The following is a 20,115-nucleotide window of genomic DNA, read 5'->3' on the forward strand; positions in this document are numbered from 1 at the left end:
TAAGGTCATTCCTCTGGTGAATACAAATGATGATGCGTCACAGCTCCTTATGGGAGTGCTATGCTCCATCTGCTCAGGTCAAGACTGACCACTGACCAATTTCACAGTAGTAGCTCCGCTCACTCGAGCCTGGTGACGGTGGCAGAGCTGGCCTGTTTAATACCTAGAAAAGCTTCTATAAGTTTCACTAGAGCTGCTTAGTAATACATCAACTCCCAAAGACTTAGTGACATGCCTGTGCTTAAGTGCATTTTGTAACATCTAGCTTAATTAATTTCAGTATTACTTCAAAGACTTTCCACATTTCCATTTTGCCTACAAGACGTGTTTATGAAGTTCCACTGGAGACATTTATTGACTAAAATGGAGGGCTATAGCAGTCTGAAATGCTCCAGGCTGTTTTATTACAGGCTGAAATGGATTCCCAGATATGTATAAACAGCACACCCTCTCTAACCATCAGACTCAACATGTCTCTCTCTACTTCTCTATCCTTGTTGATTCCAATGGGCTATAAATCTCTGTGTTCAGGGATTGCTCCATTTGTGTGTATATGTGTGTGTATGCGTTGATGGCGGTGGAGACGTAATTTGGTGTCAGTCCCTATAAATACTAGAGGGCTGTAGGGGTTAAGAGGCTAAGGACTGCGGCCCCCCCATCCTCTTCTGCAGGGGTGGGAGCTGCATAGCGCACAGGCTCAGAATATCTTGCCTGTAGTATCATGGTTCCTGGGAATCCCTGAACCTCAATAAGAATAGCGGACTGCCAGACATTCAAACACTATCCAGGGGCGATTCCTTTACATAACACTGTTTACCAGAAGAACCTCTCCAGCGACAGTGAGGAAGGCCTTTATGGGTAAACAGTGGGACTGAAAGGCATCTGACTGGTTTGTTAATAGAGTGCCTGGTGATCAACTTACAGGGCACGACAGCTCTCTCTGCTGGCTTTTTTGGCTGTGTATGCTTCCAATTTCTGTCTGGGAACTGGAATGAGACATCCCTTCAAAAAACGGCCTGAAAACAGAAACAAGATTTTTAATTAGAGAAACTTGCAAGATGATTTTCTTCGCGTTTTTACTGTCCAATTCCGTTTGAAGGGTCATTTGTTGGTATAAAGGACATTCCCATCCAAATTAACGTAGCTGGATGGTCAGAGCGGCAGACATTGCCATTGCAAAAGGCTTCTTTCTGTATAAACAGGTTTGCATCAAGTGTCATTACGATGACGAGCGGTGGAGCAGTATTATTACGAAGCATAGAGAGCCAGCCGCTAAATGAGTCAAATCGAACAACCTAATGCTTCGCCCAGACCCGTTGTCACAGCGTAGGAAAGCACATTGCTATTGCCAGTTCAGTAACAACTTTTTTGGCTCTTTTCTGTAACCAGTGTTGCATGAAAGCATAGTGGAACTAGCCAGCTAGCTAGCTAACTAACTAGCCAGCCATCAAGTTAGTTAGCTAGCTAGCTACTTCGCTAATTCCACTATCTTTTATGCTTCACTGGTTAGAGAAAACGCACGGCATCCGCTCTCTCCCAGCCAGCTATGACAAACTTTGCGACCCCACTGATGTGTGGTGTCACCATGACAACTAACAACAATCACCATTTTGTTTTGACCTTGCCAAATGACAATAGAAAACAGCTCAATGTCCATCCTATTTTTATGGTTGATACTACAGATATGTTGAAAATACAATTAAAATAAAACAATTCCCACTACAACCATATACAGGTTATGAACAGAAATAATTCTGAATACAGAAATATTACAGAATTTCTGAAAATATGGCCTTAGAAGAAAGGGGATGAGTACAGACATACTTGAGTTTGGGCTTGGGCGTGCTCAGGACGCTCTCGTTGTCCTCCATCTCTGGCCCACTATCGCTCTGGTTGTATACCTCCAGACTGTCATAGAGTAAGTCTAGATCCTCCTCCACTTCCTGGGTCTGGTCAACTGGGTCAGAGTCCAGGACCTGACGTATAGGATAGACACATCATCAACACATCAGTACACTGTAATCAGGGATTTGTAATCACGGCCATGGATTAAATAAGTGTAGGGAGTGACGGGTGCTGAGCATTAGCTAATCACTTTCACAACTGGGCTAATGGAGCCCAAAGAATGAAGGAGCAGGAGGCTGTAAAATGAGAAAATCTATGCTATAAATACATCCCTGCCTTAGTCCAAAGCAGGCCAATTAAAAGGTAAGTGAGTGCTAGAGGAGAGCTAAGGTGCTGACCCTTGATCTGCCAGCTGCACAGTGGGGATGTATATCATAGGAACTGCACACAGGCAGGCTTGTGGACTAATCAGGTGATTAATGCCACTCCATAAGTGCAGAAGCTGGCAGGGAGCAGATAAACACAGTCTGTCCCCTCTCCTCCTCCTGGCTATGTATTTATAGAGCTGCAGCCCTGAACACTGCCCAGCCACAAGCAAGGGATTAGAGACAGGGGACGTGATAAAAGATCATCCGGCCACCTGGAGCTTGCAGAAGCATCCCGTAAAAACACAACTCAAATAGGGAACGCAAATAGGTTAAACTGCTCACACAAGTGTCTAAGTCGTAGTTTTTTGTACAAAATATAAATCTCAAAGGGGTGAGCAAATCCTAATCCAGTCTGAAAATGTACTCCTCCAGAATCTGGTCCAGATGGAACCACAACTGTCTTCGTATTTGGAGCAAATTATACATTTCATATTAATTATGCAAGACATTGGCGTGACGCAGCTTTTCTAGCGTTTACAACACTGGTTATGTGGCCCAGAAAACTCACAGACCAATTGCGTGCGTTGGATATCTCATGTGGTGATGCTACTAAACAGAGCCTGGACAATTCCAGCCCAGATTTAAAATCACGGCAGGACAAGCTTGAGCTCATTTCTCTCACTGAATGAGAGAAAGCGGGGGAGTCAGTGGGAAACAAGAGGGAAAGAAAGAGAAATAGAGGTGTTGAAGCTGTTCAGTTGATAAGTTGCGCTAGGATTGTCGAAAACTTTATTTTTTCGAAAGTTATGCCCTTCATTTAATGATGCACACTTTTCAAAAGCTGTTATGTATTTTATTTTCAAAATCAGTCCTTTACTTGAAATGAGAAAAGAACATTTATTATTAGAGTAGTTATTATTTATAAACCCTCTAGTTCAATGTGAAAACTGACAAGAAATCTTTTCTTTATTTCATTGACAGTCAGTGCTTGACTGTATACAGATGCTGATAAAACTACTAGGCTATTTCAATATGGCACTGAATCATAATACAAGTGATGATGTTCCAGACCTTTGCTCAAGGAAATTTTCTCCAATGGTCTTAAAAATAGAATTCATCTTTTATACATCTTTCTTGGTGTTATCCGTGGACTGTTTTTGACATCAGAAAGTCAAAGAAAGAGGAGAAACGAGGCAAATGAATATACCATTTAACCCAAAGAATTTCACAGTTCAATGAGAACCATTAACATTAGAATGGCCAAACACAGATTATGTACTAATGGACATATAGGGGCTTTCCACTTCCTGCAGATGACCTGAAACATTTATTCGAAAAGGACTTGAGAGAAGAAAAACACAGCTCTAAAGAGGACGAGCACATTTATCATTAGATTAAGTGGTAGAGAATAAGGTAGTTAATGGATTCTGCATACGGATGGCTGCTAATGGAAATGTATGAATTACACATCCATGAGCACAAAGGTAATGCCGCTTAGCACCATAATGACGCTTGTACCTCTGTTGTGGCAGTGATTTCTTCACAGGCGATACTTCTCCAGTCAGGAGCACATTAGTCGCAGCAATATGCTGTTTAGACGGTCAATACTAAGATTATTTCCTCCTGCCCCGAGGGCAATTTAATAACTGATATGTTTCACAGCTGACTTATTAAAAGCTTCATAACAGAAGGACTGAGAAGTTCCAGGAAGGTGCGCTGAGAAGGATGGTGTACCCCTCTAAACTAACCCAAATCATTTCCTTTGACATTGAACCTCTTCTCCTGGGTGTCAATCAAAAATATGGCGATTGTTCTTTCCACACTCACCTCATCTGTTACCTTGAACCTCTTCAGCAAGGCCACAAACTTCTGCTTGAAGTTAGGTTGCTTTAACAGGGGAAAAAAACACAATTATGAGACAAAGGACTCCCTGAAAAGGGAATAACTCTCATCATTAAATACGCATGACAGCTGCGCTAGGGCTTATGATATCTCCCAGTAACCGTCCACTGGATTACTCATTCCCAGCCACTCTATGTAAAGACCATTATAATCAGTCCAGTGAACCCACAGTGTTCATTTACGTGCTCATCCACATTGTCCTAATGACTTGGACAAATGGAACACAGTGTGTGCTTTCCTTAAAAAGCTTGTACAACAGCCAACACAGGTCTGGAGTTATTCTCATAGTCAATGATTGGCAAGCACGAAACTCCATGTGGTGGAAGAGGAGTTAACTAACCCTGGTCATGGAGGTGGTTCGGATCATTTTCCTCCGGGCTTTCTTGGGCTTCCTGACCTCGTCGTCTTCATCGTAAAGGTCCTAAAATACAGGGAAGATGGATGAAATATCTAAAATCTCAACATACTAGTGCCCCAACATTTCTATCTGCATATATATTTAGGATACATGTAGAAAATAAATTAGTAGACTAACACTGAGAGGAAAACTGTTTTTGACCAAATCTCTTATTGAATTGTTCCCTATGTAACCATGTGGGGCAACCTGCGGGGCTGAAAAATGAAGCCAACCAATGGCCAATTGAGAATGGCTCCAAAGCCAGTCAATCCCCATAGACCCCCCCCATGTTAAAATACTCAACTATACAGCAGAAATAAACATGTTTCCAATGTAAGATAAAAAATGATTATCATCTTTATACTGTATCTAATTCTCCTATCAATGACCACTGTATGGGGGGTGAATTTCCTTTATAACCTGCCTGTCTAAATTATATTCTCAGCTCCGTTTTTGGATTAGCTGGGAGTTAGGTGGTGTGAGCCACTGTCAAGACTGGGACGGCCAAAGCCATCCACATTTAGATATATTTCGGCTCTTCAGTAACCTATGGTGATGTCCCGGAGACTAAGTCCATATTTTATACAGTCTATGTATAGAGCATTACTACTGTAGTTTACCATCACTGCAACAGCATGTTCAGTATGACAAAAAGGTGCTTTTGAGCTATGTGAGATATAATTTATTGAATGTCTCATATGCATTTAATTCCGCTGGGTATTGCAGATATGTTCGCACCTCAGCAATTTCTGGTACTGACCTGGCCATGAACTGCGTCATCGCTGGCTTCCTGCTCTGATGAGTAGCTGTCATCGTCCTCCTCAGAATAGTTATCCATGTCTGGGGAGCGGTCTGAGGTAGGAAAAACACAGAAAAACGTCAAAATACAGAAATGCATGTCAGCATTACATATATAAAGATTCAAATTTGAAGGTTCCCACAGAAACTGTTGAAATGTTCTTTTGGAATGAAGTAGGCCAAGAGGAAGCAATTTATCATTGGAAGGGAAACAGTGTTAAACATACAAAATTTAGAATGTAAATGATGCTTTCAGTACATTGTGCATTTTTCACAAGTATAAGTTTGAGCCCAAAATTTCCATCTTGTGTGGATAAAGTTGCTTAATTTTCTGTCCTAGTAATGAATTCCTTTGGCTACTTGGCAAGAATAATGAACAGTATATATGGTAATGAAAAAACATAATTAAATGCTGAATGTGCTTGCTGAAATGTAATGAAAATCTTATTATATGCAAATTAGATTGTAAATCTTTTGTGACACATCTCACATTCTGATTAAGTTTTAATGACATTTCAGTGGTTGAAGTTTTACGATTGTTTAATGTCAGATTTTATCGGTTTGAACAGCCACATTCCTGAAGAGTGTTTGACAGCTGAGCGATCAGGTGATGGAAGATCCTTTTTTCCTAAAAGCCAATTCCGACTTCCCTTTGCCTGTGAAACATCCTGTTCTATGCTGTTAGATGGGATGGATGTTATTAAGGACCACTGCAGAGGAGAAAGGCGAAAGATAAACATCTTTCTTTCTTTCCCTCGGAGTGACACTAGTATCATACTTGGTGCATGAGCTCATCTGTTATGTTTGAGCAGCCTCCTTAATAGCATCCAGAACAGCGAGGGATTAGCATAGCAGGATGAGGGCGTGGAGTCCAAGCAGGGCCCAATATTTCACCCCGTCCAGAATTAGAACGGTGAAAGGTAATAGGCCCTAAATCTGTTCAACTCTCCAATCAACATTACAACCGTTGCTGAAGAGAATAAAATATCCTTGGCTGGGGACTAATAGAGTTTATTCTGCCGGTCGGGAAATAGGAGCCATGTGGAAAGTGGGAATAGGGAGGGCTGGGCAGGGAGGGCTGGCTCCAGGGGTGAAGGCTGAAACTACAGAGAGGATCTGACCGGGCAGCGTTGGGACAGGCCTGTCTAACAGATCCACGGAGGGGGACGGGACATGTCGTGCCCACCTGAGGTTTTGGTCTTGCGGCCAGCCTGGCCACTACCGTCCTCGTGGTCGATCGGCTGGCTGGACAAAGAGTACACACTGATCTCCGCCACACGCACTGGCGCATCCTTCACGTTGCTATGGAGACCCAGAATCTGTCCTCCGTCTGTCGGGTGTTGCATCACCTGAACATAGGAAGATTAACATAAAAGCCAGCCATTGATTTTAAGAATACATTCAAATACAAAATGGGCTTGAAACCAATTTATAAAAGACACTTTAGTTGTATGTCCTCCTCTCCTTCAATATTACTGATATTATCTTTTCTCAAATAATATATTTCATCCGTCTGAAAATAAAGTCAATTTTAGCTGAGATTCATGTCGTACAATTCCTGTCACTCCGTAGAGCCATGTTGAAACAGCATGGAACAAATAATGTTGTTCAACAGACAGGCAGACAGGATGGAAGAATTTCATTGCTCTTTACTGAGCCAATACTGACACAGAGACTGAAATATCTTCTGTTACACTGCTTTATGCTCGCAGAGATTTACCGGCTGATTACAAGATGACAGATCTTTATTAGCACAATGCTGCTTTTCCATTCTGACTGTCTAAATGAGTCATGCCAATTTGCTAATATCATCGAGTCAAACAGTATAACACAGTTTGTATAAACTGTTTTAAATAAGATGAGAAAGGATGAGCTTTCACTCTAAGCTCTACCTCGGGGGTACTTTCTATATTTCACTTGATGAATAGCTGTACAGGGAGTAGGCTAATTTTGTGCGAACACTGGCAGGGGTTCACGCTGAAGCTGCGTGCAGAGTCCAATAACCGACTTCCTCTCACATAATGCCCCGATAGATTCAGAATAAGGCCACGGGGGAGTTTATTCTACAGCAGATGACAACATAGTTATAACAGGATCCAATAATGGCCAATCTAGCGTTATTCATGGCTGTCTGTGGGTTGTTTTACTGCAGCGAGCATCAAAGCAGCACAGCAATCTAGTGGTATTTTAAAATGCAATAAAGCATTAGTCTTGTTTTCAGATGTCAGTCAATTCCTGTCCTGGAGCGACGAGTGGAAAGTCACTTTGGATGAGCATGAATGGGGCCATCAGCTGCTGTAATTACAAATAAGGAAAGGCTACCTGTGTCTCTCCATTCCAAACAAGTGTGACGCTCAATATCTATGTCTACATCTGTCTTGATCTCGATTTCTCTCGCACTCAAATGTCCAAACTAATTATGTCCTGAACAAGGCATTTGAATTGATCTGGTTCCAATTTCCGATACTTTGTTCACTGTAATCAATAGTAGTAAGCCAAGTGTGGTACAATCAACAGCAGCCAGCCGTTTCAATGTGTGATATCCACAATGACAGGCATTAGTGAGCAAAGCAACCAGAGCCACTTTGGGTATATAAAATGGCATCTTGACAGCCCAGTGGCAAAACATACAGTCTGACGTAACTGCAGAGTCCCCAGTGAATGTCCAGCTGAGAGCTGTACTGGCAGTACTCAACATTAAATGACTAGAATCAGGTCAAAAAAGAAACTTAATCGCATATATCTACATTGAGCAAACATCCACAAGTGGCATTATATCAGCTCCTAGTCCATTATTACTGCTTATCATGGCTGAATACACTAAAAGTGCATATGAAGCCAGCTCCAGATGGCCCATAATCTCACAGAGCAGTATGTGTGATGACTGTGAGTCATCTGAAATGATGTGGAACGCAGTAGGCCCTCTTCTCTCAGGCAAACCAAGACATGCTGAAGACACTAATAGTCGTGTCAATCACTGTCAGAGCAGAATGCAATCACAAGCTCAGTGCAAAAATGAGGTGTTTCTCAAGAGAAATTAAACGGCTGACAATGAAACAGCAAACGAAGTGATTGAAAGTAAAGCCCCAGTTGAACACTATACGGTACCTCAGCCATATTAATAACTCCCACAGCCAAAGTTTTGTAGCCCAGGATGGTTCGATTCTTGTAGCGTTTCCTCCTCTGCAGCATAATCTGCAGTCTGTTGGCGTCCCTCTTCAGAAAATGGGGGTACTGAAAAAAAAAAAAAAAAATCTAATGTCAGATAAACAATGCAGACCAGTGACCACATTATATATTCATCAACCCTTTGATGGAAACCCACATGCAGACTTTTTTCTCAATATATTGTTTCTGTTACTCCATAAGAAAACAAATTCTTCAGCGGTGACCTGCCATGTTGCCTCTGTCCTCTATTATTTCTATGTCTTTCAACCATACAGCTGAAATAATAAAACAAGACTGTGTGTATTCTGATTCTTTTAATATTTTAGAGTGCTTAGTCAAGATGTAACCGTCCTTCAATTCCCACTTCCTCTGAAGTCTGTACCAGAGCACTTTCTTTCTGAGTTTGAAGGACTTCTCTTATGTTATTTATTTCCAGACAAAGCATTTTCTCTGTGACTGACTGGTGGATTATCTGTGCCACGGTTTATTGCCACTAAATGTAAGGTAGAGCATCACCAGGTCATAATAATAATAATAATATCAATGATGTCAGAGATTTTTAATACAACCTTTTGGGCTTAACTTAGACTGCCAGGCAGGATTTTAATTCTTGAACATGAGTTTATCTGAGCGGGAACAAACTCGATGTATCTGTAGTCAGAACTCTGTATGTACTGAATAAAGTGAAGTGATGATGTACCACACACACACCCGGTTCAAGTTTCTGTAAAAATACAGTGTACTCAGATGCCAGCACTGAACCGACATGGTGGGTGTTACATTCTGTAGTCTTACTAACTGAACTATTAAAAAACTGTCTGTGGCCTGTCTGCTGGACTACGGTTGAACTGTTGGTAAACCTTCATCACTTCAGAGCTTTATTTATCTCTGAGACTTCGTATTTCACCCTCACATTTGCTCTTTTTATGTTTCCTCTAGAGTCATATTGTCTCAGCTCTTTACATTGACTTTTGTCGCTTCTTGGTCTATAATATTTTACACAATAAGAATGAAAGATCAGGTTACACAAGTTGGTCGGACATCACTGCTGCAATATCCATCTGCCCCCACGTTTTCTAGGATTTACTCAACAGCAGCGTGATTTTAACTGAGCCTTTTTGCATAGATGTTGCACTCTTTGGCACTTAGTTCAACTCTATAGTTGCCTGGCTATTCCAGTCTGCAAATGGTCAACATACATGTCTATTATTTCAAATCAAACAGTCATAACAAAAATTCCGCTTCAGTGACTTCATTAATGATTCATTTCTGTACAAAGTAAGGTTGCACTTGGAAAAACGCCAAATTCAACAACAGAAAAAACAGCACTTCCTGTGAGTTAATACCTCTTCTGACCACAAAATAACATGAAACAGAGACTGATTTAATCCAACAAAACACTGTGAACACATGTATGTACACAAATGTACATGGATATTTTGAACATAATACTTTTGCTCAGGGTTAGGAAGGGGCAAAGTGCGGATAAAGGCTTCAACACCATCCTCCCTGTGAAGTCACTGCAGTATCAGTGTGAGAATTCACAGTGTCATGTCAAGAGTGCTTGCCTGTAGTGAGAATGTGAGCTCCAGATCCGTCTCCATCAGTCCACTGGGTGGGAGGACGTACTCATTTGATCTCAGCAGACGCTTAGAACCCTGGAAGATAAAATAAAGCAATGTTTCATTGTAAGCACATTTAGAAATGCTTCATATACAAAATTTTACATCAGGGGCTCCCTGTGGAATAAGAAAAAGACCCACAAATCCCTCATATTGTGTCGTTTCTTAGGCCAATATCTATCAGACGACAGTGACTGAGGACCAGCCTGCTTCACACTTACACATTTATGCTGATTCACACCTTGAGGCAGCCCAGCACAAACAGTCCTCTGCTCCTTCACTGCTTTCTAGAGAACAGTGCTACAAGAACAATTGAAATATGGGCCAGATACCCTGTTCAGGAACATATCAAGAGTTTTTCATAACTGACATGAGGATTCAACCTAATCACGAGCCTGCTGTAGCTTCAATGCTGTTCAGACCTGGTATTAACATGCCCCTTGGGTGATCCAATCACAAGAGGACAGCTCACATCAGTGCGTCAGTTTAGATCTGGCATTAGAATATGTTTCCACACGCGTCTTGAGTGACTTATGCTCTGAACTAGGGATGCAAAAATTTGATGGATGATCGATTATCGATTAACTGTTGATAAGCAATGAATTGAACCCGTAATTCCCAGCCAGTACACGTGAGGGCGCACTTGACACCAGACGTACTTGACGCACACGCAGGAACACAAATGAAGCAGGGCTCTGACGACAACAACAAAACAAACAAGAAACGGTACACTGACAGGATGAAGAGGCCAAAGCGGAGTGCAGTTTGGAGCCAGACGTGAGCTCCCGCAGTTTCATTAAGGCTACATGTTATCGTCACCGTGTCGCACCTGACGGAGGAGTGACTGACAGCAGAAATTTACTAACCCAAAATAGTTTTCATGTCGGCTCTATGGGAAGAATTCAACAATGTTTGACTGATTCATTGACTTTGTTTCTTCGCCCAGCGCAGCGAGTGAAGCAGCAGGTGACAAACAGACTGATCTGATCAGTCAATGTAGATACAGTTCATATATTTAAAATACAAACAGCGGGAGAAAACTCGAGTGTGAGTCAATCTACTTAATAATATTTAAACGTATCTGTTCTGTGAGCTGAGCGAGTGACGGTCATCACAGCGCTTCTTGTCTGTCTCACTCGTGGAGCAGTGCCGTATGCTGTTGGGTGTAGGCAGGGCCCTTTTAGACAGCGAGGCCCCCTGCAGTGGACCAGGTTTGGGGGGGGGGGGGGTATACTTATACCTCCGTGAGAACCGTAGGCTACACTGCGGCCAACACAACGTACTATGCAAAGACACCTGCAGCACCACCACAGCTCTCTGCTAAAATCAGGCCCACTGTAAAGAAAAAACTGAAATTTTAGGGTTAGAGTGTAGTGTTAAAATCTCATGCTTAAAGCTATCCACCTGCGATCAAATCACTCAGGACACATGTTGATGTCAGGTCTGAACGGGGCTTTAGAAACAACTGACTAGGACAAGGCACTGGGAGCTGGCACAAACTTCTTGCACAGGGATTTAAATGACATGGGTTGTGGAAGTCTCTTCCAGATTTAAGGACACTGACACACAGTGTGTCCTCAGAGGACCTGTCTCAGCCCTTGGCGTGTTACTCTTTTTAACCTCGGATTAACGTCTATCATGTTTCCCATCAGGTTACAGTTTAATTCTCTCAAACCATGCTTCTTTTTCTGCCTCTTCTAATCTTGAAACAGGGACGTCCGAGTGTGAACGTGAGAACAGGAACAGCTTGTCAAGTCTTGGGTTCACAATTTAATGTCAGGCTGTGAGTGCTGACGACAGGCATCTGTTGTGTAATATATTTGGCAACTCGTCGACCGCTGTAAAAATTTCATAAGTCGTCAAAGCTTAGCTTAGGTCAGGTGTCTGCTAAATCTGCCAATAGAATTAAGTAAGACTTGGTGAGCAGCATAGAGCGGTAAGGATATCCTGCATGTGGCTTAATACCGGTGAAACTTAGTAGTCCAACGGAGTGGGAACATTGTATCCTAATGTCATCAGAGCTGCTAAATCATGTAACAGATACCAAATAAGATGGCTGAGTATGTGTTGAGGAATCATCACAGGATACCGGGGGGGGTTATTCAAGAATGCAGTGGTGCCTCTGCAGGTACATCACATGCATGAGTGATTTGAACAGCAACAGCATTTTCACTCCATTAACTGTTTTCCAAAGCATAGTCTTTTTGGGTTGACTATAATATCTGTCACAACTCAGAGTGCAGATGACAGGTCAAGGAATATCCACAGAAAGTCACAGTCAGAAAAACAAAGCCAACAAATGACCAAAAGGCTCTCTCCCCTTGTGAGCCACAGGAGGCAAGAGGATTACGAGGGTACACTTATCAACTCTCTACGATAACAACAGAATCGACACCACACAAATACATTTCATATCCATTGAAAATGACAACTTTGTTACGGCTAAGCTTAAGTTAAGGCATTTAACTTAAGCTACAAAAGATAAAACCACAAGAGAAACCGATGAAATGAGACTAACAATAAATCTATACACAAAATCTCAGTGAAAAAAATTCTCAAACTACATAACTTGAATAACGTTTGAAAAGGATTTGGAGATAATAAAAATGTATTCATTCCTATGCCTTCCCCGCTTTTTGTTCAACAAGAAGTGTTGCACTTGATACCTTATCAAATCATTCAGATCTTTCATTTCTCATTCAGCTCCGCATCTTACATGAAGGCAACTTCCAAAAACGTGTTATATAGGCTGCAATTGTGCAACGGATAACACTGTGCTCTAGTGTACCTTGCAAAATGAAGGAACATTTCATGCAATGTTAACAGTTTTAAATGCCTGAAATTAAACCAAAGCTTTGAAGATTTAAGGAGAACCCAAGAATATATAATATTTAGCCTCGGTGACACTTTCAAAGCATTCAGTAGTAATCTGCATTTCTGTATACAGCCTAACGGCTCAATATGTTCCACAGAAGGACATGCTCACAGTACCTTGACAGTAGTTGCAGACCCTTGTTTTGTATACAGAAAAAAAAGGGTAAATCTCTGTCTGAGTCTGACCTTGTCACTAACTTGAGCTCCACAAAGAGGCCCTGTATGCACTCTTTTCTCATGCTCAGTGGCTGGTACAATGAATCAAGGCACAAAAGCCGAGCACTCTCAAACTGCCTGACATGCATTAACAATACAGAGCCTTGGCAAGGAAAGCTTGTACTGAATGTCCTTTGCCCCCCTTCTCTCGCCCTCTGCACCCTGCTACAAGCTTCTCCACTGTCTTTCTGGGGCCAGACGGGGAGAACGTGAATGTGTGAGTGCCCCTCCACTCTACCAGACTCCACAAGCCTGTGGGAAAAGTTCAACTTTACACTTCTTCTCAAGGTTACTTTTCAATATGTTTATATTAAATCCTCCAAACTGTTTGCAGCAAAGACGGGAAGTAATTTAGGGATGGGAGAAGAGCTTCATGTGTAATAGTGATAAAGAGGTTCTGAAGGCGTTTTGAGGCTTCACACACACACACACACATAGACACACGAACGAACGAATGCATGCATGCACGCCTTTCCTATCATAATCCAGTTGACAACAATGTCTGACTACAACCTTGAGGCAACTGTACATAAAAAAGACAGGACACAAACTGCATAATCATGCAGTGCACATGCAGTAGTATATACCACATTGTCCAGAAAATGTAGCAGTGGGTTGTCTGGGGAGGCCTCAGCTACTGTTTAAGTGACCCAGCAGTCTTCAGGGTGAGAGACATCAGACTATCTCAAAGGGGACACAGAGCCTCATTCAGTGCAGACTAAATTGCAATCTCATCATCCCTGCTGCTTTGGGAGACCATCCAAATGGTTAGGTATTAGAGGTTGTGTGTGCGCATGGAGGCCACTTTACCTGATGAGACCCAGAGAGAGAAAAGAGACGGCCACTGTGTGCTGAACAGAGAAGTGATGACATGCGGTAATGAGGCTTTGTCATTCACTGTGTGAAAACAAAACCCTCTTATTCCTCTGTCATCTTTGCCCAACTGTGTCTTTATCCTCTCAGCGTCTGTTCTCCCTAACCAAACCTGCTGGAAATTGCATTTAATGCTCCAGTTCCAGAGCTGCGGTGAACAGAGCTTTGCCTGGCTGTCCTCCGGGCGGCTCAACAGAAATGGGGAGATTTCACGCTCTGAAGACGACGTAGCTCACGGATAAAGCCACACTTGGTTGCTTGCTTTCTCCTTCAGGATGACAGGAAAGGGGAGATGATTTGTTTCTCTTTAAATAGAATTTCCCATTGTGCTAAAAATTTCAATTAAATGTCAAAATGAGGGGGACAATTATGAGAGAGGGAAAGATGGGGATTACAGACATGGAGCAGTAACTACAGAAATATAGATGTGGATATACAAGGGTCTGAAGTTTGAAGGCTCTAAGGCAAACTGTGTAACAGCTATAGAAGTTAATACCAACCACGAGTGACACGGCTGGTGCCAGGGGGTAGGAAGTATGGAAAGCCCCTGGCCCAATTTGGCGTTGTGTCTGTTATGACCCATTGCAAGATGGGTGGACAGGATGATACGGGCACGGTCGATTTTTGCAAAACAAACAACAGGCTATAAATGCACATAGAGGCGCATATTATTTTCTAAAACTGGATGATTTATGTTGTTCTATCAAAGCATAGTGTGGGTTTCAGTGAATATGATCAAAAAATGTTGCTGACTGCAGCTGTAATTTTATCACAGACAGTAGGCTACATTAAAAACACTAATATAAAGTGCTCTTGGACAATAGGTCAAAGGGAAAACAGTAGTATTTACAACCACCTATGTAGTTACTGTGTTTTGGCTTTCTTGGGCAGTATGATAATCGCTTGTCATCTCTTCTTTAAACATTTGCCCAACACACATGCATAATAATCTACGGCTGGGAATCATCATCAACTGTTGGTATAAATATTTCCATGTGTAGATGAATCAAACATGCTGGGTACAAACAGTGTCAGACATGACACAGGTGGCACATTCCTATTTGAGAAAAGACGGGTTTCTGTGCAGCGCAGAAGCGGTTAAAGCATCTGCAAAACACAGCACTGGGTAGAGGCTGCATATTAGATTCTCTCTGATGTGTGGGCAGTATACAAGCTTGTTCTCTGACTTGTCTTCTCTGTGAATTTTCTGGGCGCCTGCAGTCGAGAAAGTTTGAATGACTTTTTTCCTTTAACAATTATTTCCACATGGCCACCTCAGGGCAGTGCATTTGTGTACACTTAATGGTGCACTCGCTGCTCTTAGTTCTCTCTCAAGGTTTTCAGAAGCAGTGGACCATCATCTTTACAACCGCTACTAGGCTTACGGCTGAGTGTGTGTTTTCAAACAGTAGCTGTGTTTCCATCCGCATGTTTTAAATGCACAATTTCAATTTGCGCACACAAAACCTGAATGGAAATGGTGCCATTTTTAAAAAAATCCAGAAATATCGCACTCTGCTGGCTGAATTCAAACCACCACAGCTGCTTAGGTCTCTGGAGATACCGCTGCTACGCCGGGGGGAGAGGGGGGTGCGCCAGCTAGCTAATTCTTTCTACAAATTTGTTATTTGAATTTAAATTTAAATTTCATAATTGCATCCAGGTTTTCTACATGACATTATTACGTGGAACGGTTCCTTAAAAAAAATCTGTCCCGTTCGGTACGCATGTCACGGTTCGGTACACATGTTAACCGTTCTGTTTATGAGGTGCAACGTAGCGTAAGCCTTCATGACTGCTGACCTCTCTCGTATCTCAGCGCTACGTCTCAGCGCTATCGTCTCAGAGCGTCAAATCCCGGCGTGCTGGGAGACTTGCTCCACACGCTCCCTGTAGGCACGCGGCAACAACGCTACGCGTGCTCTCGCTACGCACTTTCCTGCTACGCTAGTTCCCGCTACGCTCTTCTTCATGGGTTTCTGAATCCTCTTGGCAGCAGCTTGCTAAGCTACGCTCTGTTGTTGTTCTAAATCGTTTCAGACTGGTCAAATCAGTGGTTAAATCACCACATCAATGGCTCTTTCTACTCTGAAAAAAAGAGGTTGACACAGAAAACCGTCAGTTCACCAGAGAATGGACAAGTTTTTGTTTCTGTCAATAAGAAGCCTGAGTTTACTCTGCAGCCATATCGGTGTGTAAAGAGGAGAAGTTGATAAAAATCATGCTACTCTGCATTTATGTTACGTTAATTTTTGTCTTTACAGTTTTTTATCAATAAACTAATGTTACATATGTGCTTGTCAGCCTGGTAAAGTGACTAGTTACTTAAGTAATCAGATAAATGTAGTGCAGTAAAAAGTAGAATATTTCCACTGATTTGTAGTGGAGCAGATGAATAAAGTTGCATGTAAATAAAATACTCAAGTAAAGGAGAAGAACCTCAAGGTTTACTTTCGTCCAATAACTGAGTGAAACCCTCTGGTTCACAGGTTTGTTCATTTAGATTGTTTTTTGACAAGCTTGTTGCACTTTGAGGCCTATGACTACTATTTACATTGATAAAATAAAGACACTATACTGTATGTACTCCTATGTCGCTGCATTGTTTTACAATATCCATTAATGTGATGCTCATATTTTTCCGGCCCCTCATTTTGGATCATTTTTCTGGCATCAATTCCAAATTAATTGATTTAGCCTATTTCAGTCACTTCAGTGATTGCTGTTTGTGCATATTTTAGTGAAAGAAAACCTATTTTCATCATATTGTTCTAAGATTTGATAATGTAAAAGTGTTTATATTCTTACCTAGAAGGCAAACAATTGTTTACCTTTTTATTAATTTATAAATGCGTAAATGTATTAATGTCTCTCCTACTGTTTCAAAATCTCACTTCACTTTCATTTAAGATTGTTACAGTAATCCCTAAACAAGCTGCCTTATTATTTCAGTTTTTGCATGATATGTCCTTAAGAATATCTGATTAAAATTTTTTAGGCTAAAGATCTGATACATGGAATTTTAAGAATCTAAAAAAAAAATAGAAAAAACCACCGAACTGAAAAACCATGACGTGAAAACCGTGATATGAACCGAACAGTGGATGTTGTGAACTGTTCCATCCCTAAAACCCAACTTGTATCTAGTCTTTGATCTCGACAGTTTCATCATTAAGATGAAATTTTAAAACCATACTAACTCATTGTCACAACTTTCCAAAAACTGTGTTCTTGGAATACTTTGAATTCCATATTAAGGAATAAAGGATTGGGTAATCTTTGAAAGGGAAAGTGTTACTCTGGTGACAGCAAGGAGGAAACACAACTAACCTCAACTCATCTCCACGGTACACTGCAGTGTAGAATAAGAAGAGTAACTCTGCTGCAGCAAGCAAACTATATGTAAGCTTGTTTACTGAGCAGCAAAGCTACAGCATGTCAAATCACACACGCACGCACGCACGCACGATGTTCATACATGACATTCTTCCTCCTACACAGCCACCTGCAGGTTTTTCCTATCCATTGCAAAGACTTTGCAATAGCTATACCGTATGTTGCAATATTGGTATTAGTTAAAATGGCAGTTAAGATATTTCAGAATGGCATTTTCCATTTAAATCATACGCAATGTGACTTAAACATAATAAGGTAGATTTTGAATAATAACCATGAGAATATGCAATACATGTTCGGTCTGTAAGGCCGTAGTCACAAAAATGCATTAGCAATCAATGTAAGATGCACAATCCCTCTGAAATGTGCTAATGCTCCTGCTTAGATTGGTAATGCTAGTCTGTCACTTAAAGCACCCGAGTGGCTGTGACTCACCGGAGCTTCCTGTGTAAGGTTTTTATCAATTGGTAGGATTAGTAGCATGTCTCATCATCATCTAGCCTTTGTGATCACGTCCGACAGAGCACAGCTACGACAAAGAACTGAGAGACACTGAGCCACAGACTGCAGAGCATGACACAAATGTTTTGCAACTGAGCCTGTTACTCACGTCGCACATGGGAGATTAACACACCCACCTGGATTTTGACAGCTATAGAAAGGGAATTCAGCTCTTTATCCAGTTCTTTGAGGACGACCAGCTTTTTCAGTGTGAGGCTGCAGAGCCTGTTGGGGGAAAAAAAAGGAAGAACAAGAGAAAGGGAGAGGAGAAGAAACCGATTAGTGGCACGGCTTACACGATGTGAGCACACCTTCATGTCACACTGTAACATCTAGGGATGAAAAGCAACACTCCCTACTGTTTATTTTGACTTGTCTTTAGTCATTCTTCAGTCACCACACAAGGTATAATAATAACAACAGGCAGCATCCAGGAATCAATAACTACCAACTGAGAGAGCAACACTGTAATCAAACCCTATTCTACTCAGCTGTGTGTCCTTTGTCGTTAAGGAAAAATCTACAGCTTGTTGTGAAGGGATGGAATGCCAAGGAGCTACTAAATCCGGATTCCTGTTGTCAGCTTTATGGGCAAATTCTTCATGCAAGGTGACATGGCACAGATGCTTCGACAAGCCCTGCTTCATCATGCCGCTACACATTTACATGTTGAACACAGAGGCTGATATGACTCACTGCCATCTGTTCACTATTAAATAAAACAAGAAACATATATGCCACTAAAGAAGTGAACATACATTTTTGACCAGCAGACGGTTGTTTTTTATACACTGGGATCCAGAATGGGTAAGGTAAAATATACTGGATTTAATGACAAAATCACATCTAGGTCAGAGGGTCCCTGTGGATGCCTCTCAGGTTCAGCCTATCTTGTAGAACACAGAGGACAGAGGAAGATAAAAAACAACAACAACTACTAAGCAATACAAGTAACAGACAAGTTCAATTCCACACCTTTCTCGTGGATTCAATGTTATTTGTGACCTTTAAAATCCTCCTTCCTTTCAGCACCCCCGCAACAAAAAACTTTCCCTCTACACACACACACACACATACAGAAAGTCAACAACTCACAAGCCAAGCTTGCTAAACTTCCTCCTGACCCACTTTTCCCAAGTCCTGGTGCATTAAATTGTGATCAGTCTGAGCCAGAGTCAAAGGGGAAGAAGAAAGACAAAGCAAACAAATAGCTATCCAGTCAACCACTTTTCTTAAGAGGCACTATGCAACACTCACTGACTTTATTTGGGAAGTCCCGGCTAGGCAAGTATGATTCACAAGCATCCAACCGAAACTGAAGCATAACTGTAGCATAGAAGTTAATATCATGGGGTATAAACACTATGTATTTGTCAAGTCTTAACATTTTTAAGGGGTTAAAGGGTGACTTGAAAATGTAAACAATGTGAATTGAATAGGAAATTAGATATTGAAAACTAAGATTTAAACGTCCCATATTGTAAAAAGTGAGATTTTCATTTTTTATTATAAAGCAGGTTTTTGATGTTATATAAATACTGTGAAAATATCGAAACGCTTAATCCACAGAGAAATGCATTTGTACATGTATTCAGATACACACACGCACACACATATATACATATATATAGACACACACACACATTGTGTATATATACACAATGTGTGTGGGAATGACTGAACAGCACGGTGCTGTTCAGTCATTCCCTGGGTACAATAATGGTTGATTATGATACAATGACATTTCATTATAGTCAGTCAACAGTTATAGGTTGACTTTAATATGTCACAATGCATTTCATGTCCTCTTTTTACCTGAACAACAATACAGGGTACTGTACTTTTCCCCATAAATATCATGATGAGATCTAGTTTGTGTTTGCTTACATACATTTCCTTTCATCAGTCTTTACTTTAATCATTGCAAAAAAGGGCAACGATTAATGGGTTTGTTTCATTAACAGCATAGGGGGAAAAGGAAGGAAGCTAGCCACAGGTCATTAGGTCCCAAGAGATTTTTATCTAAGCAGCCAACAGAATACATCTTCAATGACAATGGCAACATAAAATTGTCAACAACAGGAAATTGGTGGTCCTGTGTAGAATCTTCCTTTGGCCTAAATCAGTGACCACATAACTGTACAACATTTGACTG

General features: G+C 41.3%; 1 protein-coding gene across 1 annotated transcript in view; it reads right to left on the bottom strand.

Annotated features, from left to right (window-relative positions):
• Positions 1-20,115, bottom strand: part of LOC310954094 (phosphofurin acidic cluster sorting protein 2) — a 53,218-nt gene that overhangs the window by 13,449 nt on the left and 19,654 nt on the right. Inside the window, exons 2-10 of the mRNA XM_083923395.1 lie at positions 18,098-18,185; positions 10,047-10,136; positions 8,419-8,544; positions 6,497-6,659; positions 5,273-5,364; positions 4,456-4,536; positions 4,041-4,100; positions 1,825-1,976; positions 923-1,016 (exon numbers count right to left, since the gene is read on the bottom strand). Coding sequence (XP_083779521.1) covers positions 923-1,016; positions 1,825-1,976; positions 4,041-4,100; positions 4,456-4,536; positions 5,273-5,364; positions 6,497-6,659; positions 8,419-8,544; positions 10,047-10,136; positions 18,098-18,185 — 946 coding nt within the window. The remainder of the gene's footprint in view (positions 1-922; positions 1,017-1,824; positions 1,977-4,040; positions 4,101-4,455; positions 4,537-5,272; positions 5,365-6,496; positions 6,660-8,418; positions 8,545-10,046; positions 10,137-18,097; positions 18,186-20,115) is intronic.

This window comes from Echiichthys vipera, assembly GCF_963691815.1.
Source record: "Echiichthys vipera genome assembly, chromosome: 11".
NCBI classification, from domain to species: domain Eukaryota; kingdom Metazoa; phylum Chordata; class Actinopteri; order Perciformes; family Trachinidae; genus Echiichthys; species Echiichthys vipera.